Source organism: Anomalospiza imberbis, chromosome 5 (assembly GCF_031753505.1).
Source record: "Anomalospiza imberbis isolate Cuckoo-Finch-1a 21T00152 chromosome 5, ASM3175350v1, whole genome shotgun sequence".
In the NCBI taxonomy this organism is placed as follows: Eukaryota; Metazoa; Chordata; class Aves; order Passeriformes; family Viduidae; genus Anomalospiza; species Anomalospiza imberbis.
Window position 1 is genome coordinate 11,453,221 of NC_089685.1, and position 27,445 is coordinate 11,480,665.

The 27,445-nt window shown below is 36.5% G+C and overlaps 1 protein-coding gene across 12 annotated transcripts in view; it reads left to right on the forward strand.

The window, feature by feature from the left end:
* The window catches only part of MAGI2 (membrane associated guanylate kinase, WW and PDZ domain containing 2), a 709,198-nt gene that overhangs the window by 417,290 nt on the left and 264,463 nt on the right, over nt 1-27,445 (forward strand). For all 12 annotated transcript variants that reach the window (XM_068189600.1, XM_068189602.1, XM_068189601.1 and 9 more), the window contains one exon: nt 396-515. In XM_068189600.1, coding sequence (XP_068045701.1) covers nt 396-515 — 120 coding nt within the window. The remainder of the gene's footprint in view (nt 1-395; nt 516-27,445) is intronic.

The window sequence follows — 27,445 nt, forward strand, 5'->3', positions numbered from 1 at the left end:
TTACAGAACTATTATTTTGTGTTCTAAATAAATGTTTAAAATATCACAAAGCAGATTAATTGTAGAAAAGGCTTTGTTTTGTGTTACCTCTGAATTCCTGATGTCGCTAAGGGTCTTTCTAGTAACGTAAAAAGAAGAACAGTATGATAGTTTTTCATTAGTGAGAATAAATATGTATCCAAATAATATCTAGTATGATTTAAGCATACATCTCATATACCTCTGTCAGCTTCAGCAAGATTGCTAGATTGCTTTGAAAGGCATCCTCACAAGGAAGATGTGCTGTGTAAGATGTTGTGTAAGTGGTTTACTTTGTGACTTTTCCAAAGCTTTCAAAAAGATCATTCTGCATTTAGGCCATATGCTTGACAGTGTGTCTTTCATCTTATTAATAGGCACCACAAGGCCACATAAGGAGGGGGAAGTCCCTGGTGTGGACTATATTTTCATCACTGTTGAAGATTTTATGGAATTGGAGAAAAGTGGTGCTCTCCTAGAAAGCGGAACATATGAAGGTAAGCACACTTTTACTGCTAAATTTGTATCATGTTTCCATTGTACTATTTTCTCATTTGATGGAATTGCTCTGCTATATCCTGTTACAAATATGCCATTGCTACTGTTATCAGAAATTTCTGAAGAGCCATATGGCCATTATGAAAATATTTTCATATGTAAAAGCTAAATGCAGATGAGTTCATTGTAATTTTAGTATACTATAGTGGTTAAGAGAAACATGGTACTACATTACATTTACAGGACAGAAAGACTAGTCCTTTACACCAAATACTCAAGGACATTTCCACAGAATTTCAGCTAACAGCTGTTTTTCTAACATAGGACAAACACATTCTACAACAGAACTCAAGCGTAAGGCTGAGACTTTTCCTTTGCATGTGGGATCCTGCAGTTATCCATCTATATCAGAAGTTGAAACCTCACTACTTAAGTAACAGAGGAAGAATTTGCTATGTCATGTCTTATGGGCTTTGTAAAGTTATTGAAAAGAACTCATTCATTTTGTAATATGGCAGAGGGATAGGGGCTGTCCTAATGGCTGTATTAGAAATGCCTGTCTATGGGGCAGAGAGCCAGCAGCTTACTGCATGACTCGGCTTCCCAGGAGAACCAATGATTCATCTGATTTTAAACCTTTTCCAAAACACAGATGTTCTGAAAGTGAAACTGTTGTAAAGAGGTGGACAGTTACGAAGCAGGGTATCTTAATAAAACCAGAATAATTATACACTATTTTAAACCGGATGTTTCTTGCAAATATACTAATATTTAAAGCAACTGGGTAATAGATAGTGGTTTTTATTGCAATATTCAGAGGGAACACTGTTTATAGGAAAAATATGATCCATATATATGGGAATACCTGGGCAAGTAGAGCACAGGTATTTAATGGAAATCAGCCCCATATTTTCACCTTGTAGCAAAAAAAGCAATAAAGACCGTTTTGTCCTTACTTTGTCCCTGCCAAGAAAAGCATCTGAAGATAAATAAGAAGCTATTCACCCCAAAAAATCATTAGCTGTGTTATAAATAGTAGCAAAGAAGGTAATTTTTTCCACCTAATCAGCACAAAGTACCCATTGTACAGTAAATAAATTTTCATTAAGAGTTATATCAATACAGAACTTGTAACAAAGACTTCCATTAAAGAAGGTCAAATAAAGGAAAGTATGTCATCTTTCAGGTTTCTACTTTTTTCATCACTGTCTGACATGTAATGGTACAAGTTACCTAAACATTAATAAAATACTACAATTTTACTTTTATCACAGGTTAATTTAATAGCAAGCCTTTCTTGAAGTGTCTTTTTGTTACCTTAGGTGTTTGAAAGTAACATTAGAGGAGCTTAAATGGAGCACAAGTCTGTCATTGCTTGACCATGTAATTTCATTAGTTTGCTGAAAGTTTGTAGAGATTGAACTGCTATGTTAAATTAATTCACAGTGCTCTTCTGTCCCTCAAGGGATACTGAGATCTGTCTTTTAATACCAGCTACCAGAGCTGAGTGGACAGCAAGGTGAAATATTGGTTGAGGAAGTCTGCATAACTCCTCAAACCAGATGAGGACCCAGCTGAAGAGAGGTCCAAAGTCGTGACTGTACAACATCTGTCACATTATTTGCTTATCACAGGTGACAAGTTCACTGAAGCCAAAAAAATCAGCAACATACAGCTAACTAAACTAAACGGACCAATTCTGCCTAAATCCTGTCTTTGATTCCTAGGTTTTCTGATCACCAGATGTGCATTCTGACAAAAAACAGATAATATATTATTTGCCTATGCCTTATGGCAAAAATTTGGTAACACATGAGAAAATACAGCTATTTTACAGATCCTATTTCTCCTGTTCCCATGAAAAGTCTTTTGGATATGACCATACAAATTACACCTCCAGTTTCCTGGTTAATTTTTGATTGTAACGCTTTCTTTGGGGAAGAATTTTACTAATCATCTGGTCACAAGATTTCCTGAGCACATTAGGACTTCAATGATTAAGTTTACTGGTAAAAATTATACCAACCAGAGCAAAGTAATTTTCAGTTTCCCTCATGAGGAGATGATTTTTGAATTCTTGGATAGATCAAGCAACTTATTTGAGCATACTTACTCTGGGAGATGAATATTTCTCTCCTTATCAACATTGGTTATTAGATTTATTAAACAAATCAGCCTTCTTTTTAATTGTTCTCAGTATCAATAGATTGGATTAAATATATATTTTTTAAGAAAATCATTCTATGTTTAGCTAAGTTTCTATGTAGAGTAGCTGAGTCTATGCTGATTATCTAACCACAACCACTATGAACCGGTTCATCTCTACCAGAAAAATGTTTTAAAGAAGGGATTTCTCATTCAGTTGAGATAAAAATTCAGACTGTATACCTGTGTTGTTTTTCATTACTTTTGACTAGAAGGTTTGTTTCACTCAATTTACATTCTACTTTATGAATTCCAAAGAGAATCAGGAACATCCAGGTAAGCCAGAGGAGAAGGAGGTTAAGTGCAGACTTACCTGACACTGAGTGTTTGTATTGTTCATTATAGTATCTGGTATTGTTGGGAGGGGAATATTTTCTTATAGTAATGACAATACCAGTAAAACAATCTGAAATGTTTTGTTCTAGTGCAGTAAATAAGAGTTGTCATTCCAACTTGGACAGGATACAATCTAAAAGTGAAAGCAAAATATATTCTTAGAAAGGTAGAGTTGTATAGTTTTTTTTTTATTTTTTTCTTTGAAGCACACTTTCTTTTTTTTTTAGTTTTAAAATAGATTTTTAAGATATAAATTCTTTAGAATTAAAAATAGCATACTTGGTGACCTCCTTACTGCTTTAGGCTTTGGATACACCTTTCTTTGTCTACCACTTTTGTGACTACTGTGAATGACTGTAGTATTCCAAAGTGCTGTAGAAAAGCAATAGTATGTTCAAGATAAAAACTCTACAAATCTCTTTTTTTAGCAGTTTTGTAAATATGAAAATATTTCATTTCAGTAGGACTAAATGTGTTATTATTTTGACCTTTTCTACTTATGTCTTTTTGAACAACTGCTGATAAGAAAGCTATCTTTAGAGATATTAATTATTTTAAGCATACATAAAGTTACATAAACAGTTGCTATGTTTTGCAGCTTACCTGTGGCTAAGTTCCCTGTCAATCTAGGTAATATTACTCAATGCAGAACAAGAGAAAGAATACAAGAAGCAGTTCCACTCTCACTCAGATTAACAGTCGAAGTCACGTTAACTTCAGTGACATTGTTATTGAGTTTTGAATTTGTAATGAAATTACAAATTTTATTATGACATTTATCTAAAATTAAAATTTTATTATACACCAGCACTTTGCTATTTCAGGCAGGGGCTGTTTGCCTGAAGCACATCAAGCATTTATTTCAAGGTCTTTGGATAATAACACAATCAAAACCTAAAGGTTTCACTTTGTTTGCTTTTTAGTAGAATTTCAATTTGATGTACTGATTAAAGAAATTCTGAATTGGCTCAAAATGATAACTTCATTATCCAACACACTTATTTAGATGACATAACTGTGGTTCTATAACCAGAGGAGGAGGTGTTCCTGTGCAGAATGAAAGCCAGAGCCATGCGGGGTCATGTAACACAGGAAGACATGCTTCAGCAAAATAACCCACATTCCTTTCCTTATTTCTGGCATGAAGATCAAAGATAGTCCTTGAACTGACCCAATGTGTCAATCTATAATATGCAGAACAGCAAAATCTGTGATGAGCAGATAAAATTGTGCGTCTGTGTGTGTGTACAGGCTTTTCCAAATTCTCTGGTAGGAGGTTTGGCCCAGCACACTGTCATTTCTCCAATATGTCAAAACTTACACGGAGACTTCATGAGTCACTGATATCAAATGTTGCTCCCATCTCCTTCAGCACAATTCTTAGCCAGTACATCATAGCAGTAGAATTAAAATGTATTTGAACTGTATTTTGCTTAAGAATGTAAACACTCATCAACAGGACTGTAGCAGCTTCAATATTTCCAAAACCCAGATATGTTAAGGCACATGATTGAAGGTTATAGTAAGACATCATTATGAAGTGTTAAAAATGTAAGACTTTAATTGCAATGTATGCTATGGGTAGAATTGCCTCTTTAAAGTGACATATGTAGTAGCAGTAGCAGAAATAAGAGATGTTCAGTGTGTAATACTGTAAGAAAAAGAAACATGGTTGTTGGCAATCCATAAGGAGAGAAATGTATTTCAAATGCATTAAAGCAAGAGGTATTTTAGCAATGTGGGGCTCTATAACAAATGAAAACATGAAAAAGCCTGTTCATAACCATTAGATGTGGCAAAAATAAGAACATAAACTAATTTAGCCAGTACACTTACCAATAATGCACTAAGTAGAACTCTTTTTTTTCTATCAAATTTTTGTTTTCCTCAGAAAATCTCCATAATAGTTGTTTTCCAAAAGGCATCTTATTTGCTTTTAATATAATAATCCTTAATTTATTCCATGAAAAGCAATGATTTTAGTTATTGTGCCATTAATTTTGTCAAAAATCCACTTTTTTATTATTTGTTTGATTGTTTGGAATTGTCTCAAATTCATTCACTGGTAAAAATTCCAAGGCCACTGAAGCTGTTTAACCACTTACATGATCATGGACTTTCTTTGGCCCCACTGAATTCCGTGGTAAATTTCCAGCTGGCTTAAATGAAAACAGAATTTCACCTCTGTTTTTCTAACTAATGGAGTATTATTTGGCAGAAGGGTGAGAGTTAGCTGGGATTTCCCTAACATTCCAGAAATCTGTAATTATTAAATCTTTAAAAAACAGGTTGAATACATCCCAGGGTGAAACCTTAGTGTATTGCATCACTTGATTATTCAAGGAGAAAACTTCCAGTTGTTGTAGGCACGGGTTTAAGGGGTCAGCATTAGAATGAGCTCCACTGGGGAAGAGAATGTGGGTCACAGCCAATGTCTTGCCTGTGACTCTTCCAACAGCTGGCACATAGCAACACTGGGAGGTGCTCTGATTCCATTCACCTGGAGGCAGTCCCCATACTGTCTCCTTAAGAAGACATTAAGTTTTACATAGGCTTTCATTTCTTGTCTCAAGCCAAATTTAGCCTAAATGATCAAAACCCTTCTGTTCAGCTAATGCATTTTCAATTAACATTTCATTTTAATATCTGTAAATTTAAAAAATGAGCTAAGGACTGTTCCATGTAGGCAATGGAGATTTTAATTACTGTATTGTGGTGATAATGGTTTTTAAAGTGCTGGTGTTTGATTCCAGTAGTTTTGATTCCATTCTTCCTTGTAAAAATTGTAAGGTATTCAAAATTCCACCCACTTACTCTGTGCAGTGTTCCCTTGTGTGCAGGACATCCTGAGCACTCCACAGCAGATGGATACAAAAGAAAATTAATCAACATAAAGATAATAAAATGCTACCCTCCTAAGACCTAAGCACAGTAGTTAATGAAATATTCTGATTTAAAATAGAAAACAGAACCTTCATGAGGATAAATGCATAGAGATAAAAATAGTAGTCCTTCAAAAGCCATGTCTTTTAACAGCAGAAAGTGTTTTCAAGGGTATAGAAGAATAAGAAGAGATACTTGATAGTAAAAATCATATTCCTGTTGAAATTGCCTCTTGAAGAGGTAGATGTCATTAATATGATGTCAGCATATCACCCCTATATTCAGAGAACATGTAACTATGGATATTTCAACTTTTAGGTCAGCAAATAGGAGAAGAAATCTTAGATACAGTCAGTGACTTCTTGATCTGATTGGGTTCTTGCACCTGTTCTTTATTAGTAAAATTTTATGGGCTTTGTTGTGTTATCCTCTCTTACTCTTAGGCCAGAGGCAGGAGTTAGATTTCATCCATAAATATGAAATGCAAAGAATGTAAATGATCAGAAGCTCCAAAATGCAATGGCAGTGAATATTGCAACATGTATGATATTTTTTAAATTCCTTTTAAGTCATAAAACATCACATTTACTTCTTTTTTTATTTTATTTAACTATTTTATCATTTTATCAGGAAAGTGATTAGGAAGGAATCAAATTGAATATATATTATTTCCTTTTTGTACGAAAAAACAGCTGCTTTTAAAAGTTACACTTTTGCACTGTAAAGGGCAACTTTCAAAATTTCTACAGTTCCTTTTTAAACTCTGAAAGGTGGGAGTAGTGTTGTAGAATGTATACTTTGTGCCTGTTCTGAGGCTGCATAAATGCTCATTATTTTGATAATTGATATTCCCGTTGTGTGGTTAGCAACAAGGTTTATGGCTAGAAGGTCCTGCCCTGTGTGGGACCAAGGCAGGTCATCATCTTCCACAGCACTGGTGTCACTGCTGGGAAGCTTACAGATCCCTGAGCCTGCAGATCATGTCAATAGACAAATACTATTATTTCATAAAAGTTTAAGATATGTTCAGTTTCGATCTACTGCAAGAATGCAACCAATAAGAAAAGAAAACATCCAGGTGTACATCATAATGTAGCATTAAAAAATGTCACCTGGGGACTACGTGTGTCAGTATAGGTCGAGCCCATTCCCACAGGCATCCAGGAAATAAAAGCTTAAGGACTGTGGTTTTATGCATGAAATTCAGAGAGTGGGGCCATTCAGCCTTTGAACAGACAGCATCCTCATCCAAAGATTTGACAGCTCCTTCCGTGTACTTCCAGAGGAATCCAAGAAATCACTGGCTTCCCCACAGCTTCTAAAATGGTTCAACTGAAAGAAAACCAACAGTCATTGGAAATATCTCTGTCTCCAGAAGCATCTGTCAGCTCCATCCCCTGCCCAGCAGATAGCCATGGACACACTCGATCTGTGTGTGAGTTCAGAAGGCTGAGTGGGATGTACTTGTCTGAGCTGGGGTGCAGTCAGCATCTCAACTGAGCTCCCTGCCTGGCCTGTCAGACAGCTAGGCTGCCAAGGCAGAGGGTTCTAGGAGGCCAGAGCACTTTCTGGCTACACCAGGGTGCTGGCAGGTGCTCCTCCTGAGTCAGTGTCCAGTGCTCCTTTCAATCACGTGTCAGGCACCAGGTCCCAGACTAAGCTCCTGTGGCTTGGTAGAGCCCATAATTCTGCTGGCTGGGGCTGCTTAGTTGAACAGAGGCTGCACGGACATTCACTCCATCTGATTTGGGATTTGTTCAGATTCTGTGACTGCTACAAGCAGAAACTTAGCTCAGAGTTGCTTCAGATGTTATTGGCTGGTATTTTTCCCAAGAAAATCAGAAGGATGTATGTTCACCAAGCAGACAACAGTCTTCTTTGCTCATGTGTGTTCCCAGGATGTAGAGCACAACCAGGTACAACAGAGCACAAATTATAGGGGTCTGAGTGCTCCAGAAACCTGGTCTGCTCGAGCAGGCTCACTGAAACTGTCAACATACTTTATTTTGTATCAAACCTAGATCAGCAGCAAGAGGATCTCAGTTGCAGGGAAATCAAGAAAGAAATTTTGCCTCAACGCCTTTTCCCAAGCTGGGTTGACCATGTATCAGCTCAGCCCAAGACCTCAGCCCTAATCTTTAGAATTCTGTACAGTTACTAGCAGAAAAGTATTAACAAACAGAAGTGTCCAGGCAAAAGTAATGCAAATTACCAGGAGAGCTGTAGGGAATTAATTTCGAGAACTTATCAGGTAGGGCTTTGTTAAGTAATGATTGAGAAGCTCAGAGAATTTAAAATGTGTGAACCCAATGAATGTAGAAAATTCAAAGTTGGGCAAATAAGTTACCAGGGCTAATGTGATGAAGCTGGAAAAGACTAACATTTCAAATTAATAGTGGGGAAAAAATACTCATACTGATGTAATTTAAAAGCTAAAACAATCTCCAGAATTTTAGATACCAGTTTCATCCCTTAGAAATTTTAAAAGTAGTTATTAGTAGAAATATTCCTGCACTAGTGGAAAGATTAATTAAAGGCTGTAGTACAGTATTGTATGCTTCAGCATAGTATATATTAATGCTGTCTGTGTGACATATTATGTTTTGATTGTGGGTTTTTTTTTATAAAAAGGGTCACAACCAGTTCATGTTCGCATTTAAGTTACATTTCTAAGTGAAGTTTGCCTGCAGTACATATTGTGTAGCTTTAGTTTAAACACAAACAGGGTTAGAAAAAAAACATCAAACTGTACAGCCTGACTTACCAGGCTATCACACAGATAAGCCACATATACCTGTAGGTATTACAAAAGATGTAAAAGAATTTAACGTTCAAATTGCAAATCATTATTATGTCCTCTGTTGAAATGTTTATCTACATTGCTCAGAGATCTCCATTTTTCAGTACATTACTGGAAAGACCCAATATTTGTTATATCCAGTTTACATGTATTTCTCATGTTGTTATGTTTTTGTGAAGCTGCTCTAGATTCTATATCCTCTTGGATACTCCACATGCATATTTATGATATTCCTCAATATTAAGCATCAGATCACCTTCCTATATCAAATAGTATTCTGCTAAAAACCATAAACTGCAGCCCAAAAAGTATTTGGGAGTTTCTTCTGAAAACAAATGGAGAAAATGCCCTTTCTGTTTTTCCCAGACTCAAAATTTCCAAAAAATATTGAAGCCATTATATTTTCTAAACTCAGGCTGTATACTGAAGCTTCCACAACACATTTCTATTAACAACTTTCCATGAATCAAAAGATTATGTTTTTTCTGAGTACATTCCCTAAATCCTCCTTGCCTTTTTTGAAGAGTAAAAAATGTATTCTCTAGTCTTTACTCTCTTGATCACAATTTTTCAAACATGATAGAGAATGGTCCCTAAACAACCACAAGCCAGTTTCCGGGCATTTTCAGGTGCATCCTATACAGTCCTATGGACTCACACATGTTTTGCACATTTACTGACCTAATTAGTACATAATTTGATCCATCTGTACCATGATAGTATCTGTTTCTGCCATCCTTTGGTCCTAAGCAAAGACCTGAGTGGCTTGGGAGTAAGCAGAAGACTTTGCCAGTAAAGGCTGACAAAATGAAGGTATTGAGTCTTTCACACTTCCCTACCATACGTTATCCTTTCTTACACTCTCCATCTCTTGGTTGCCTATCACACTGTCCCATGCTCTCCCCAGTCTTCCTTTAGTTGCTGCTGTGTCTGTAGAAACCTCTCCTGTTGCTCTTGATGTGCTTCAGCAATCTCAACTCCACCTTATCTTTGGCCTTCCTGATTCTGCCCTGTGTATCCAGGAAACAATTCTCTATTTCTCCTTGTTTGCCTGTTCATGCTTCTACCTTCCTGACACACCTGTATGAGGAGTTTCCTGGGAGCAAACTTACCTTTATAGTCTTCCCTTGTTTGCACAATGTTCTATAAAATCAGTATAAGGCCTTGCTATAAGAGCAAGGATTAAAGTTTCTGTATTTCTATTCTTTCAGCAGAAATTGCTTTGCAGCAAGACACAAAAAATTCCATTTTATGGCCTTGGTTAAATCTCACTTTGATTACTCTGTTTCGATAGCAAGGTATTGCAAGACATTGCAGTCCTGCATGCAACCCTGGCCATGGTTGCTATGGTGGACTCCAGACAGGTGAAAAAAAGTGTTCATCTTTCTGCCTGCTGGCACAAAATAAAACAGGAAGCATCCTGGCAGGATGACCTTAAAATAATGAAGGACTTTGAGAGAAGTAGGTTGTGCCAAGTGCAAAATAATGCACTATGAGTGTGGGAAGAAGGCCTGGATTTGTATGGTTAATTGAAAAGAAGGATTCAGCTACTGATACAGCTTTTTGTGCAACAGTGTTACATTACTTCCCAAGTGAGCTAATTAAAGCAAGATAAAAGACCAAAAAAAACACAAGCACTAAAAAAGTATTTGTGTTTCAAAGCCAGGAGTTTCTGAATAAAAACAAAACAAAAAAAAACCCTGAAGATATTAAAAACAAATGAGCAAAACCTTTCAAGTGTAGGGAAATCTGTATATTTGGTTTACATGGTTTTCAAAAATAATGGCTCTATGTTTTACCTTGTGTAAATGAAAGCATAAATAGAATTACAATGGAAGGTTCTTCTTGTATTTCCAAAAAAAATCATGGAGAAGCAATCAGAAATCAAGGTCAAATATGCTCCTAGAGAATTAAATATAAAGCACAGGTGATGGCCTACATTTGCAGTTATTTTATTTTGTGCATAGAGGAAAAAATAGCCAGGAATATAGAATAAGATTTAAAAGATACTACTGATGTAGCTGAAAACTATGCCTGCATAAGGAAAGTTCACTAGCACTGAAAGTGATGCAGGAGAGGTACCACAGTCTGCAAAAGGAGCGGCTCTTCAGAGATTTGTGTTTCCAGACTCAGTTAAAGGTAAGTCTAATCTGCTTCAGTTGTCACCAGGGAGAGACAGGATGCAAGATAGCCATGACCATGGCAGGTTGATATCTGATGTAGTTTAGAGCATCCTCAAGGCTGCTGAAGATCAGAGGAATGCAAAGACAAAAAAAATCTTGCTTTGATCTAAGTTCATCACCAAATTATGTTACATACTCTATCAATGAATTCAGGACTATGGGAGAAAAAAATCTACAATTTAAAAAAAAAAATCCTGAAGGCCTTCTGAGATGCATAATGATGTACCTGATAAGAATACTGAACTTCCAAATTGGTGACTGGGAATCAAATACTTTTACTGTCCATGGGTGGATACATTTGTGGGGTCTTCTGCAGACACTGAGGTTGATTGTAGGAAAATTATATTGTTCTTCTTTCATGTTTTGTGCCTATGAATGCTTTTCCCTAATAAGGTTTTAGGAGCTTTAGATGAAAGAATTGTTGCTATTTGTATTTATGGGGTGTCAGACAACCCCAGGCATAGACTGGGAACTATTGCCTAGGTACTGCAGAGGCAGAGAAAAAAAAATAGAGAAAGCACTTTCTTTTGTGAATTTATGAGCATTTGTAACATGAAGGAAAATAGATTAAAGCAGTCAGTAGGGAAAGCAGCTGAATGCCAAGCAGCAGATGTCCATGGACCAGTGCTTTGACTGTTTTCACACCTGTACATTGGAACATTAGAGATGAAAGAAATGAGGAAGAAGTAAATAGAGGTATTGAAGAGGCAACGGGCACAAACACGTTCAATCTGAATATCATAAAATGCTCTTTACTGTTAAAGTGTCCAAGTGCTGGCACTGGTTGTCCAAGGAGGTTGTGGAGTCTCCATCTTTGGAGACATTCAAAAGTCATCTGGCCATGGGCACCCTGCTCCGAGTGACCCTCCTTAAGCAGTGGGGTTGGACAAAATGATCTCTGCAAGTCCCTTCCAACTTCATCTGCCTGAAGTTTGTGACATCAGAATGTGGCTATAAACAATTCTTCCTGAGGGCACGTCAGGAGCAGCAGGAGATACAAAGAGATTTTGTAAGAACGGGTGCTAACAAGAACAGAAAAGGTAAAGCAAATGCTGAGTTGAGTAAGGAGTTATGCAAGTGGGAAAATAACGTTGGTATGGAAAATAAGTGAGGAAGGGAAAGAAATGGGGTGCTGTAATGAATAAAAGGCTGCTGGTAAATTAGTCAAAAGTGGCAAAGGGTTTAAAAAGTAGGTAAATACAGTGAGGATTGAACGGCTCTTGCAGCTAGGAGTGCAGTGTTCTCTCACTCTGAGGAGCTGGAAGATCCCACCACTGGGAAGATCTGGAACTGGTATAGCTCACAGCTGCTTTCTTGTTCAATTTAATAAGAAATAGGTTATATTAGTTTAATAACCACATGTTAAAATGAGAGCAGCTGAATGATTTCATCACTTAAAGCTTCACTAGGAAAGTAAATTCACAATTAAAAATCCTTAAAGCATAGATGAATGAAAGCATGAACAATATTATTGTCAACATTTTTAAGACATTCTGTTAAAGAGAATTATATTCAGTGTGGTTCATAATAACTCCAAAGGATTTATCCAAAGCAAGTTGTTTTCCCATTTTCTACTACAGTAGGCAGGAAGGCTCCGTGCTATCACAAGATATCCCAATAACAGTCTTTTATGATAAGGCTTTGAAAGACACAGAGACAAAGGAGAATGTGCAGGTCTTTCCTCCTCCCTTGCCCAGTATGTGCCAGGCCTATTAGAGACTCCACAGCAGAAGGAACAGGCTCTGGAGCAGATCCTGCACTATCACTGTTTTGAGGAGCACTTCATTTGCTATGGGTAGACTGAGTGTGACAAGGGAAGGAGCATCCTCCTCACCAAGCTGGCACTCAGGATATGTCAGACATGAGTTTTTCTTTATGAGCTGGGCTTAACTGAAAGCCGTTGGCTGTTGTAACTTCATAATTGAGAGTCCTTTGAGAAAAATTCTATCTCACCTCCCTGTAGAGATTTTGGTTGCAGGTACTTGTGTTGGTAATCCCTACCACACATTTTGTTGTCGTATTGTTCCCAGCTGTATTTGGATACTAGTCTGCTGAGCATAAAAACTCCACAGCTAAAAGAAATAGGAATAAAATCTTCTGCAGGCTACTGAAACTGTTATTATCTTTGGAAAACCTCTACCTCTCTGTCTGAGACAGGATAAAAATCTCTTGATCGATGAAAATTTAAATTAAAACTCTGATTGACTCAGCTGTAAAAAATATGAAAGAGGACAGATGGTATGAAGATGTGCATGATTGTATACTCAGTGGCAAAATTTTGCTGGAAAAAGAAAGGAAGGAAATCAAAAGGAAGGAATCAAAAGAAATGAAGGAGCCGCCCCTATGGCACTATTTAACAATTTCCCTTCATAATCTCACCTGGCAGTGCCTTTACAGTATCAGCTCCCAGCCTTTGGTGCTGCATTGCAACCCCCACATTAAGGGGTTAACATCAATGTGGTATTGTTCTACCACATGTGATCTATCTACCACATTTATCTACCACATAAATCTACCACATTTAGGTAGAACAATCCACATTGTTCTACCTAAATGTGGACAATTTTAGGACAACCTAAAGGAACAATCTTGACACAAAGGCAAGTGTGCTTGCAAAAGCAAAAGTTTAGTTTGCCACCCATAGGAGGGGTGGTGCTTTTGTCTTTTCCTTTCTGGGATTGTACTGGAGGGTGAAGTAGAAACCACTAACAGGAACACAGTCAACAGGAGGTGCTTTGTGAGGAGGCTGAGCTGACCATGGCACAACAACCCTCTTGCCTCACCTTTAATATAAATTCAGAAAAAAAATATTCTTAGGGACTGTGAGGTGAAAATTTGGTATTATCTTCTATGTTGAGGCTTAGGTTGAATCAACTGAAGCAGAGCCTGCATTTGTGACCTCTGGACTTCAAGCAGTCTTTACTTAAATTCTGTATGCTTTTTCAGTTTTATCAGTTATGAGTAATTTCCTGCATCCCAAACTATTTTTTGACCTTTGGTACTACCTACTGCTTTTGTCAGTGAAAGTCACACGGGGGGGGGGAAAAAAGAAAATTGTTCCAAGCTAAAGATTAAAAGAGGATGTCTTCTCCTAAGGAAAATCATTCTGGTTTTTGAAAGTTTCATCATTTCTCCTCATTGTACATATATAGTGTGTTTGGAGTGTTTATCTTAATGGTACATGGCCTGTTCAGAGCCTAATTCTTACATGTGTCTTCAAGTGGTGAAACAGCTAATATGAACTCAAGAGACCCTTTTATGGAGTGTGGCAATCCAACTAGATAAGCAAGCTTCGGGAAGAAACGTGCATCACATAGACAGTAAATATTCTGAGAGAGGTTTTTTTCCCCTATAGAAATGCATTGTCCTGTCAAAATGCTCTTAATGTATAGAAAAAGTAGGGCAGGAAGGGGGTTGTTTTGTTGCCTGAATGACAGGTTGCAGTTTCCACTGTTTTCAGCACTGTCATAACTTTTCAACTTAGAAGTATAATCTTTATTTGTAAAAAAAGGGTTGGATAAAGCATAATGATATATTTTATAATAGTCTTCCTGCAGCTGACCTGCAATATACAAAATAATTACTTTACTGTGCTGCATAATAACATTATTTCCATTCCTCATTCCAAAGAACCTCAGAAATACATTGTTTTGTGAGACATCATTATTTACTTTCAGAAGTGACATTCCAAATAAATCGTCAAGGCAGAAGAAGGTAAAACAAACCAGCTACTTCAGATACCATCTCTGTATTTTTTAATTAGGTATTGAAAAAGTTCTTCACAGCACCTTGACTTTATCAACTGCAAAAGTTTGTATGATACATGTTATGAAGACACACAGTGTTCAGATAAAATAAATATTGAATATTCTTCTTTTGTTTCATCCTGTACATTTTCATTGTATGAATGAGTCAGGAATTCACAGGAAAAATTGCATGTGACTGAGAGGTATTTGAGGGGTTATTTACATATTTATGTAACTCAAAGTCTTTGACTTTAGTGCTCCTAATCATCCCCTAGAGGAATTAAATTCTCTTCATTCTCTGTATTGAGAATTTCAGTGCTTAACTTTGGGGGCACTAAATTACAGAGCACTTGATGAAGGAGTTAAGTAGATGAGGTGAACACTCTTACACCGCTGAAGACCTGTTTAAGATCCCAGAAGAGGCCCTTAGCAGAACAGGGACTGTATTCCAGGGCTGATGATCAAGCAGAGGACAGGAAAACGCATCAGTGTTTCAATATGTTGGGTACAGATGCAGAGATGAGCTACCATTTCTATCAATAGCCCTGATGAGCATAAATTCAGAGGAAGTCAGTTCTAACATTCCCTAGGATTGCAAAAGAATCCTGACAGGTGGAGGTCAGGTTCCAGGTTTACTCATATCGGTTAACCTGATATTACTCAGTGCCAACCAGTTTGGAGCTACAGTGGCTATCTGACATCTGACACACAGACTGCCACAGTCTGTCTGTTCTTCTTGTCTGGTACACACAAATGGTCACCCTCAAGATCACAGACTCACAGAATTGCTTAGGCTGGAAGGTGCCTCTTCAGGTCATCTAGTGACCATCTTTGTGAATGAAGAGGGGGCATCAAGTATTTCCTATCTGGGCTTTAACAGAACTTTTGACACAGTTTCCAACAACACGCTCATGGACAAGCTGGCAAAATATGGACAAGAGCAGTATGATGGATTGAAAACTGGCTGAACAGCTGGGTCCAGAGGGTTGAGATCGGTGGTATGAAGTCAGGTTGGAGGTGAGTCACTGGTGGTGTTATGCCAGGGATTGATCCTGGGGCCAATACTCTTCCTCAAACATCTTCATTATTGATCCAGAAAATGGGACAGTGTACCCTCTGCAAGTCTGTAGGTGGTACAAAACTGGGAGTGACTGATATAGACATGGTGGTGCTACCATTCCAATGGACCTGAACAGGCTGGAGAATTAGGCTAAGAATAAATGAAGTTCAGCAAAACTGGGGAAGAATAACGAATGCACAGGTACATCATCCCCAGGCAGAGTTCCAGGCATTCCAGCTGCAGTCTCACAAAAAGTCACCTCGCCTTCCCAGCCTGTCTTTCCAAAACAGTCTGTACCCAACCATTTCAGAAATGTAGTTGCTATGACATTACCTGTCCATTAGCTCAATGACTGTAATTGCATGTAGATTTCTGATTTCTCCTGTTGCTTTGCTCATGCCATATCCATTTCTGTCAAGCATTTCACAGTGGCACCCAGACCTGTTCATTCACCAGAACAGACTCAAGATCATTTCACGGCACCTTTTTCCTTATGGACCTAGGCTTAAAGTGATTCCACTTCATCATTGTTTTGTTTTTTTTATTTCTGTCACTTCTCTTCCCATCTCCCCTGCTCTTACCTTGCCTATTCCATCCTCAACTTTCTCACTTGCTTTTTTGAGAATCTCCACCTGTCCTGTAATTACCAGTTTAAAGCTCTCAGTTTGGCCATTCTTGACACACATAGTGTGCTTCTGGTCAAATGATTTGGACACAAAAACCTCCTCCCTCATTCTGCTTCATTTTGTTCTTTCTAAGAAAGGGATTCTGGACTTCTGCTGTTGTAAACTTATCAAGCTCTATCTCACAATCATAGAATATCTTGTTCTTATTTCATATTAAAATATTGCTCTAGAACATCAGTCCTCATCTACATAGAAAATGATCTCTAATTTCTGGATTTTGTGTCTTTTAAGCCAAAATCATTCACTTTTATGTTGGTACTGGATTTCCCTTATGTGACTCTTTGCTTTGGTAGCTAATCAATGGTCTAAACATAATTTCCCTTTTAATTTTTATATATCCTTGGGTGTGACTGTTATCCAACATAGTTCCTATGTGGGACTGGAAGATATTATATATGACCTGTAAGTATTGTGCTTTTCTGCAATAGTTTCTAGAGGCTACACAGGACAGACTATAATGTGTGAAATGGCATTAAAAATTATGTTTAAGTACCTGTTACTTTTTAATTTTATTCTTGCTTCACCCCTTGCAAATGTAGAATCTTTGTGTTCCATCTCATTCTGCTAAGCTGAATAAACCTATGTTGGTATAGTCTCTTCCTATGCAAGGGTTTACATAAACTCAAACTGAAGAGAGATCAGGTTCCTCTTTTTTTTTACTTCAAAGTGTGTTTTAAAGCCCTGTATATTTTTGAGGTCAGAATAATAGACCACTGTGTACTTGGATATTTTCCCTCTTTCCTTGATATTGATATTTATTTGCCTTTCTTCAAACGTAGAATTATATTTATATATATATATTTAATATCCTCACTGCCAGTCCAAGAGATTGGGTACTGGGTTTCTGCAGTGGAAGTTACCTGTTATCCTGGTTTTGAGAACACTGAACTATTCTTTACCATTCTGCTTTCTCCCCCACATTCTGCAGTATATAATTACAGATATGTTAATTCCTTCTCAATCATGGAAAATAACTGTAAATAATATTAAAGAGGGGAGTGAAGTGAATTTCAGTATCAGAAGTGGACTAAGAATCAATTAATAATTTTTTTTCTGTGTTCTTTTCCTGTAAATTCCCCCAAAGCTAAAGGCTAAATCATCTCCTTTCTCTGTTAAACCATGGTGGCTGGAATTGGCAAAAAAAAAAAAAAAAAAAAAAAAAACAAACAAGGCAAATAGGCAAATGAGGTATTAAGTCCTCTGAAATACATGCTGAAAAACTCAGGGTAGCAAATTTGGAATGTCTTGCTGCTCAGACATGAATGTTTTCTTATCAGCACTGTCTTCTGCTGCTACCATTTTTGCTTTGGCATTCTTAAGAAGTGTCTGAAAAGGTAGATATTTCAAGCTGTAGGAGTCCAAAAATAAATGCTCTAACCATAATCATCCCAGGTATAACTAAATCTTGTTTATGTATTTGATTACCCCTGGCTGGCTCACCTTCTGGCGAGGAAAATTTGTCATTTCGGTGGGGGGGAGAGAGGGAATGTTTTAAAATAACTTCCTAAATAATAACACAAACCAGAGCTAGTCATTAGATTTACCTATCAGATGTCTGAATATTTATGACAGTTTATGTATTTTTCATTTGTAATCAGTCACTTGAGGAAACGAATACATGAGTGCTACACAGAATGCTATTTTTTCTCATTTTTCTTAATATGAATAGACTAAAATTAAATGAAATGACAGAAAGGAGAGCTGGTTAAGTCTTGTCAGGTCATTGAGGTTGTCTGCCTGCCAACAAAGCTATGTTGCCTGAGGTATATGCAGGTGCTTTGTTTCAGCCCAATTTTGAATGACTCATATGGTGAAGCTCCTTGCACCATCTCCCTTGGGAGACAGTTCTGTGATCTGACATCCTAACAGGGAGAAAATGTCTCCTGATCCTTGGCTGGAGGTTTTATTGTGCACAGGTTTAATCCACTGTTCCTATTTGTATTCATCAAGGACATTCAAAATCATTTTTCTTTTACTCTGGGTTTGACCCTCCTAAGAGAGTAATGATCGAATTTCCCCCTCATTTTTCCCCACACTGTATTCTGACTTGTAATTAGTTCAGCCTAGCTAAACTATTCCTAAATGCTGTCTAAGTATTCTTAGAACCATTGCATATACTCTGATGCTATTCTTTCGTGTAATTTTTTTTCCCACTTGTTTTTTGGCACTGAAATGCTTCAAATTCTGAATCCAAGGTATAAGTTATCAACATATCACTTCACTGCAGTTCCTTCAGTCAACGCTCACTGTTGTTTCTCCACCAGCTTCACTGCTTTAACACTCTCCTGAATAGCACTCCGATGGATTTGGCATGTGTAACCTGGGACCTCATCACAGAGCATCTCAGGAAGGGAGAAGAGGAATCAAGCTGAAAGTGGAAAGTTTGAAAGAAATTAGTATTTACAGATTAAATTAGAGGGAGTGAGGTGGTATTAAAATTAAATGCCCTTTAGTAGCAATGGGAAATTGCAGGGTGTTAGCCTGAAGGAAACTAAAATTTGAGGTACCACAAATTTATGCAGAATGACTAGAAGCCAAGAATATATTATAAAGGGGTAAAAAAGTAAATTCTGGAGAATTCTTATTACAGCAAAAAATAATTTTTGTTTAAAGAAAAATTCACAGAAAGCATCTATGCTTTAGTTCACTAGAATTGGTTTAGAAAAGCGTCATGTTCTGTGGTACAGAGGAAAATCAAGTTAATGGTGCTCTGGTCCCTGTGGTCTCTTCACCCAGACCTGCTGTTCAGAGGAATGGGGTCTTGCAGCAAGACTTCCAGTCCTTCCCTTCAAAAAGGCTGGGGGAAGAACTCCCTGCCCTTAGAGACAGCCTGGAAGCTTCATTCTCTCCACTAGGATCTCCTTGTGCATCTAGTGGGGCTTCTGTACCAGCTATCATTACTTATTAATAATTTTGCTTTATACCAGAAATTTTCCCCTGATACATTGTATTTGCAAGTCAGATCAAGCACAGCATATGTCCTTTCTCTCTTAGCTAGAATTAATTCATTTTGTCCTTCACTGATGAACTCTTTTTCCTGAACGCCTTCACTGACTTGTGGCTCTTTCCTAGACATGTTATTGTTCTTCTTTTCATGGCAGCAAATATAAGTTGTTCCTGAAGGAGCTTTCTTGTCTTTTTGTTAGTCCCTCTGGGATAAAGCTTGATGGTGCCCAGTGCCTATTTGCAACTTTTAAGCTTCCTCAGCATTATTTGGGGTACAGGGTTTCAGGGGTGCCTTGTGGAGAACCATAAGGAATTTCAATCACCAAAGAATTTATCTCTCAACAGTTAATGTGTTTGCTTTCATGGAAACTATTTCTTAATAAATGCCATCAAATGCTTGTCATCATCTTCACCAAGTATTCCAGTGTTCATCAGGTCATTGACTATTTCATAGTTTATAATAAGACATATATTTATTTCATGCGCTCATTTTTTTTTTTAATTTCTAGACTCTGCATTTTCTATCTGTTCTGGTACTTTTGTAGTATATTGTGTAATGATAACTTTTGCTCTAGAAAACTTACAAGTGTTTTTGAAAATCTACGTTTAAGGTGTATTTTTACACAGCAGATAGATTCCTGAATGGTCCCACATGAACGCTGAGTAAATAACTGAAACTGAGTATCTTTCACCTATAATTGGAAAGCAAGGATGGCAATTGCATTGAACTATGATAGCAATAAGTTTAGAAAAATAGACATCCATGAGGCTGAGATAATTTTGCTTCTGAAGCACAGCAGTAAAATTAGATTTCAAACATATGTGTGAAAAGGGAACTATATCTGATCACTTTGTCTCCTGATATCCAAGGGTATCCATTTAGGTAAATCAAAATTACCTTAGTAGGAAAACATACTTCTGTTTTCCCCTCAAGCAATATAATTTTTTTAAGCTAAAATGACATTAATAGGATGAAAGACAAATAAGGCAGTAACAAAAGAGAGAAAGAAATACGTATAGAAATTACCTAGAAGGTTTCTAAAAGGTCTAGGGAGGAAATTCAATATTAGAGAAATCATCTTCTAAAAACGACAAGATAAAAAATACTGGATCTCAGAATTCTGAGATACATAAAATACTTTTGGAAATGTAAGGAATGTGATGAACACTTTTTCTGAATATGAGGTAAAATTTTCCTATCAATAATCATAATTATTATATAAGTTAATAATAATTTATCCAGTAAAAGCATTAAGGCTTGAGTAGTATTACTTTCTAATTGAATTTAAGACTTCTTACTCTAAGACATATTTGCTGATATAGTCACATCAGTAAAACATTCTTGAGAAAATGTGCCTTATGTTAGCAAGAGAGGTTTTGTAAGGACAGAACTCCCACTGGTTCCATGAATAAGATAAAGTATCCCAACAAGAGGCGTTCTTTGCTAGTATAAATATGTCCACTCTGAGGCTTTTGCCAAGGCAGTCCTGTTAGTTAAGGAGGCTGTGAGGGATATTTTTTCACACTTCCAATGAAATTACTGTGACAAAATCCTGATTAGTCCTCAGTCATTCCAGAATTAAGGAAAAAATTTGGAACTCCAGATGATATTCCCATGTCTGCTCTAAGGAGAGCATAGAGGCATCTCTGATGTTCTGGACCATTTGGAAGAATGGAGTACAACATCTAAAGCTAGCAAATTTATGTATTGCCTTTCATAACTTCATTGTCACCAGTGTCAATAAAGTGGCTAAAATCCTGGCTAATTAAAAAGCCTTTTTATTAAAAAAACATATTTTATAAATCAGCAAAAAAATTTATTTGTGATAGTAAAGACAACTGGATCACTGAGTGGTCAAGTAGGATTTGGTCCTCAGGAGACTCACAGCCTCACTCAGGTGATTCATGTTCAAAGTTTCATGTTTGACTGTAAGGTGTAGTTGCATCACCTGTATAATAACGTTTCTCAGTTGTGTCTCTTACTGTTTTATTAGTGGGGCAAAGTTGTCACACAACATTTAGCCAATACATTCTCTGAAAAAAGAAATTGAAAATTATCCTCAGGTAATTTACATTTTTTGCTATATATGTTTAAAATATTAATTTCAAACCCAGTACTTATTGGTTTTTTATATTGCCCTATGCTTAATATGTACATTCCAACAAGGAATGGATTGAGTGTTTAGAAATCAGATCATGGGATATATATTTGGTGAACATACCATGACACTATAAAAGTAAATTTTGTAATCATGAGATAAATTACCATTTTAAGAAATATACCTGAATGCAGTCTATGTGAAAATGTGAAAAATATAGGACTAGAAGCATCGTATTGCCAGTAGGCAATCATAGGGCTAAGAAGGTAGTTAAACATGAAAATTACTTATGAGATAGATTTAGAAGTTTGGGGGTTGAGTATTATAAGCCTTCATTTTCTCATATCAAAGTCTCTTATAAATTACCATCCTATCCAAATGTAAAGTTAGGATGTACTCCTCCAGGTCAGTTGATGAAGCTGGAAAAGCCAAAATCAAAAGATCCTGATTTGTGTTCCATTATCAGTTAAAATTAAGTTTTCACTGCTAGTTCTCAAAAATTATCTTAATGCATATTATTTAGTCTGTGGGTTTGAGATGAGTGGTGTTAAGAAATGAAAATGCAGTAAATAGTATGACATCTCTTTCAGTGTTTATTACCTTGATAATTGAAATACCCCTTCACTCTAGTACACTACCTGTTTTTACTCTCATTTTACTGATTATAGCTTATTTGAATCTAAGCAGATACATCAGTAATCACTGTGAATATTTGTTGCAATGTTCCCATAAATATGCTGTTTCATGACTGTTCTCCATTTAGGATTTTTATTATTCCTGTGAAAACCAAAAACATGTGACTTCTTTGTTCCAATCAAATGACTAACCAAAGCTCAGAATTTTAATAATCCTTGAAATGAATGATCCACAAACGAGTTACCTACAGACAGAGCTCAAGCAATAAGAATGAATAAATTTGAGAAACTGTAAAAGGAAAAGAAGGACACCTCTTTATAGTCACATTTCTAGTTTATTTTACTTCACATGCATATGGACTATTAATATAGTGAGTAAAAAAACCTTTTCCATAAATTCTTAGGAGAAAGTCTTTATTGTCTACAGAAAATAATTAATGGGACTCATAAATTTTCTCATTTCATATCTTCAGAGTTTTTCATTATTACAGGAACCTATAAAAACAGGCTCCTGTATTGGGAGTCACGTCTCCAGTATTAAGCGGTTTTGTCATCAATTATCTCAGCATTAGCTATATAATTTCTGAAGATTTATCTAACTTTTGAATCCCATTAATTTAGGTTGAAAATTATGTAAGATGATTGAAAATACTTGTGGCAAAAAGTCCTAGAAGTGCCAAGGTGAGTTAGGTGTTTAAGGTGTGTTGAATGCCATTTAAAGTTTGCACTCCAGGTAAGGTAATAGTACTATTTGGGAAACAAAATTAGACAAAGGAGTAAGCTGTAAATAATAGTGTGGATAAAGTAGATTTAGAATTTTTTACCTGATTACTCAGAGTATTTATGTATTTATTCAATTTAGTTTTTTATCTAGCACAGAGAGACCAGAATAATGAAAAGATTAAATGATTTATATAACTACAGTGAAAAAGTGATTGCAAAACACAGTTTCAAATATTTGAAATGTGTAAATGTCACCAAGGAGGAGAGATTATTTAGGATGTGTGAGCAGTATTAGTAAAATAGCCAGATTAAATTTAAAAATAAAGGATTTCATCTTGCTCTTAGGGTTACTTTCTGACAGCAATTTATTTTTTTTTTTATAAAATGTTTTTGAAAAGAAGGAGCAGCAAAGTTCTCTTTTAGGAAATCAATAGTAAGAAAATTATTTGGGGAAATTATTATCCTAAATGTCCCTGGAATCCAGCTTTAAGAACAAAATAAATCTTTCCCATCTGTACTTTTGACCAAAAATGCTAATTTTTATGTGTTTATTTTCCAAGACTCATCTTAGTATTCACATGGTGAAGAAGTGTTGTTTGTTTACATTTTTTTTAAAGATTGGAGCAGCTTTTGATTAGTGCTATGAATTAAAATTCCTATTTAAAGCTAAAAGGAAAATTCACAGCAGAAACTAACATCTGTCTACAGATAACAGAAATTTGGTTTTCACAGGCAGTAGCCTGCCCCCATGCCTCTTGCTTAATATATTAATTGTAATTTGTTCTCTATTAACTAAAGATTTTAGTAGTGCTTGACTTTTAGGTTTTCTTTTGATGTTTAGTGTAGAGGTTTTGAAGGATATTGAATGGGGACAAGAGCATCAAAGGGCTCTGCTTGCCTACCAGATATCCAAGATCACCCACACCCTTCCAACCATTGCCAGCAGAGGATGGGTCTGTAGAGAGGCTGAATTTCCTTGGTAACAAAATTATAGTCGCTAAAAGTTTTTGTGATGCTGACACAAATGGTGGGAGTCAGTTCCATGCTAAGACACTTGTGTCTAGGATTCTGATATTCTACTGTTCTCTGTTAATGAGATCCAGTTAATTAGCCAAGGGAAGTCTGGGGAGGGACTCATGTATGTCAGCTTCAGGCTGGACTGAACCATTTTCTCCAATGTCAGGTCAGGAGATTTCAGCTGCTTAAAACAGTCCTTTAGTTTCATTTGGGAAAATGTAGCCTGCCTTCGTGCTGGAAGGTAGTATGGGAATACAGGAGCAGCTCTGCAAGGAAAACCATTCACATGCTCTGGTCCCAGCTGTTTCTGAACACTAGGGTAGAACCTAACCCAATGTGGATTAGGTTCTATCCTAGTCTTGCAGGTTGAACACACTTCGGGGGCAGAGGACATCTTGTGTGTTAGTTGCAGCTTGTGGGGTCTGAGATGGCTCCACATGCACAGCAATGCATGGGAAATAGGAACAATGGAGGTTGCATCACATGTGCACTTCTGATCCAAACTTCAATGCCCAAATGTATATACAGGCGTGGTATATCTCACTGGACCTTCAGCTGCTGTTCCAGAAGGGCACAAGTCTCCCCAGTAGACTGTTTCAAGTCTACACGTCATGTGTGAATGCCCCAGACACCTTACTGGCTCCAGAGCTGCAGAGGGCACTTGTACTTAGCTGGCCTGGAATACTGATCTCCACTTCATATCATGGAAGATTATACACTAAGGATGGACATATGGATTCAAGATTTGTTATCAATTGCCCAGTTCCATCCAGTGAAATAGACTGAAGTTACAAAATTCAGTCTCTGCTAATGTTAACAATAAACTCTCAATTGCAGCAGCTGAATCTTTTTTCCCCATGTTTCTGGCATTGCCAATTGTTTCTAGGTTCACTTCATGGTCTAGTTTTACATACTTCATTTTTCATTTATATTCATGTTTGAGTAATGTAATATTTATACATTTGGTCTTGGCATCCAGTGAATACAAACGACAGTTAGACATTCTCTCAGTCCCAGAAGAACCAGCAAAGAATTTTGTAAATTACACATCGCTTATTCACATAAAATCTCAGACAAGTATTTGGCTGTGTGTCAAATGCCTCTAGATCACAACTGTAGAATTAAACTATGGAAATTTTGGACTTGCTCTGTTTTCTGCTTTATTGTAGACCAATATTTCCAGGTTTTTTAGCTGGTAAACTTGTGCTCTTTGTTTTATTCAGCATTTAGTAGCCACACTCTGGAGTGAACTTTGTTAGTTAGTCATGGCTAGAGTATGGGAGAGTTTTATTTACACAAACTATAGTATTCTTTTTCTCTTTAGTTGGATGTTCTCAAAAAGAATGATGAAAAACAGATTGCTGTAAAAGTAGCTGTGCAGACAAGACCACATTGACTGTTAGCACCCCCAGTCTGGTGCATATCCCCACAGAAATATGGGCAAGAAAAGGTCCTCACCTATACTTACATCAAAGATATATACACACACACACATATATATATATAAAACTGTATAGGATACACCATCTTGTAAATAGTGACACTAATCTGTAAATGCTGAATAGATGGCGTGAACGCTACCTGACAAAAGCACACTGATAATGACTCCTTCCAAACAATTACAGTTTGGTTTTCTCATTTTAGTTCACTTTTATTTTCCACAACTTTCATAGGATGGTAAAAATCCACTTGTTTATGAATGACTATTGTAGGGTGAGCTGAAGTGGCAAAAGAAACTCAAAATGGTTGAAACTGTGCCATGTTGATAAGGTGGTGTTCAGTCATAGGTTGGACTCAATTGTGTCAGAAATCTTTTCCATCCTAACTGATTGTGTAATTCTGGGATGGGTAACAGATCTGGGGAGAATTTAGCTGAGGGTTAAGCAATCACAAACTGATTTAAACCTTCTGCAGAGCATTGGGTCCAAATGACCACTCCATTCTATGGTCTGTTAAATTAACTACTGTTTTTTCCCCATCTCTTGATCTTATTGAAGGTATAACCCATGCTTCTCTTAATCTCCAATATATTATAGCCATCAGATCAAACTACTGGTAAAAATGAAGTGTAAGGATATTTTGCACGTAAAAATGAAGTGTAAGGATATTTTGCACATAGCCTGATACACTAAAGTATTTCATTAAGTGACTCACTGAATATAAAATGAATTATTCCAAATGCCAGTGAAGCTGAGTCAGCTGATCCAGTAGTTTATAAATAGCAAAAATACCTTTGCCTGCTTTCACGCTGTCTCTAGCTATTACAGTTCATTAAGATCAGATGCATGTTGCTTTTCTCTGCTATTCGGATTATTCAATCCATTAAGACACAGGAGTGAGAGAGAAAATCATGAGAACTTTTGTGTCAATATTGTTGCCAGGGAACCACTTTTTATTTCAGTGTATGGGACACTGGTGTCACTTTGAGTATGAGCTGCAGAAAGACAGTTTCAGAGGAAAAGATTAGGGATGTAAAACAGAATTAAGAAAATCCTAAATTTTCATTTTAAAGAGAAAAGGAGCTATACCAATTCTTTCAGAACAATCCTGAATGGTCTGAAAGTTTGGGTTTTTTCTTATAAATATAACTGGAGTTTTGAAGGGAATGATAATGACAGATAGGAGAGACTTCTTGGTCTTTCTAAGCATGTCTTAGATAATATTCCATACCTTTTTCTGTCCGTGCACCATTGTGGTGCATCACCATTTAAGCAGAATGGTGAATATCTGTCTGGAATGACAAGGAATATTTCAGTCTTTCCAGAGCTGTCCTCTGCTCACAAGTATCTGTACAAACTCATTTGGACCCCCATATGCCTGGAAGGGTTTCCTGATTTAATCTAAACAGACTTTAACCATTCTATCATTTAAACAGCTTTTTAGGCCACATTTCTTTTAAGAAAATCTGTAAATGTAGTTTCTGAAGCACAATAACTATGAATTTTAAAATAAAAACTAGAACCAATGAAAATACAGTCTGTAGTTATAAAGTCTACATAACATTAGAAATTTCATCACTGGATTGCCTTATGTAATTTAAAACTCATTTGACACTTTCGTTTTGATCAAATCTTCCTGAGAATTAAACTATACATAAAAGGAAATTGAAGAAGCACTAGTAAAATTATTCTGAAACTAATTTTTTTCTTCATTCCTTAAGGGAAGGAAGTATTGACAACAAAGATCCATTGCAACAATAAAGTTGCAACATCCACCCATCTCCTATAAGGAATTGGAGTATTCAGCTGGTGGCTGGATAGATACTGTGCAAACTGCTCTTTTCAAATTACAATATTTGTAAGACTCTGATTTCTTTTTTCTCAACAGAATTTATCTTAACTCTATGTGTTTCTTATTTGGAAGGCATTAGATTTAAAAAAGGAATTCATTAAGATTGATTTTATACCGTAATTATATTTAAAATAGACACAGAAAAGCAATATAACTGCAGGGCAAGGAAAAGATCTATGCTGGTAGATGCTGAAATAGATAACACTTTGTGTTTTTTCTGCCACTCATTTGAAATGTTCTAGTCATTTAATCACCTGGGAGATGAATGGTACTAAATAAATGATAAGTTTTGAGTGATCTTATGGAACACTAAAAATAA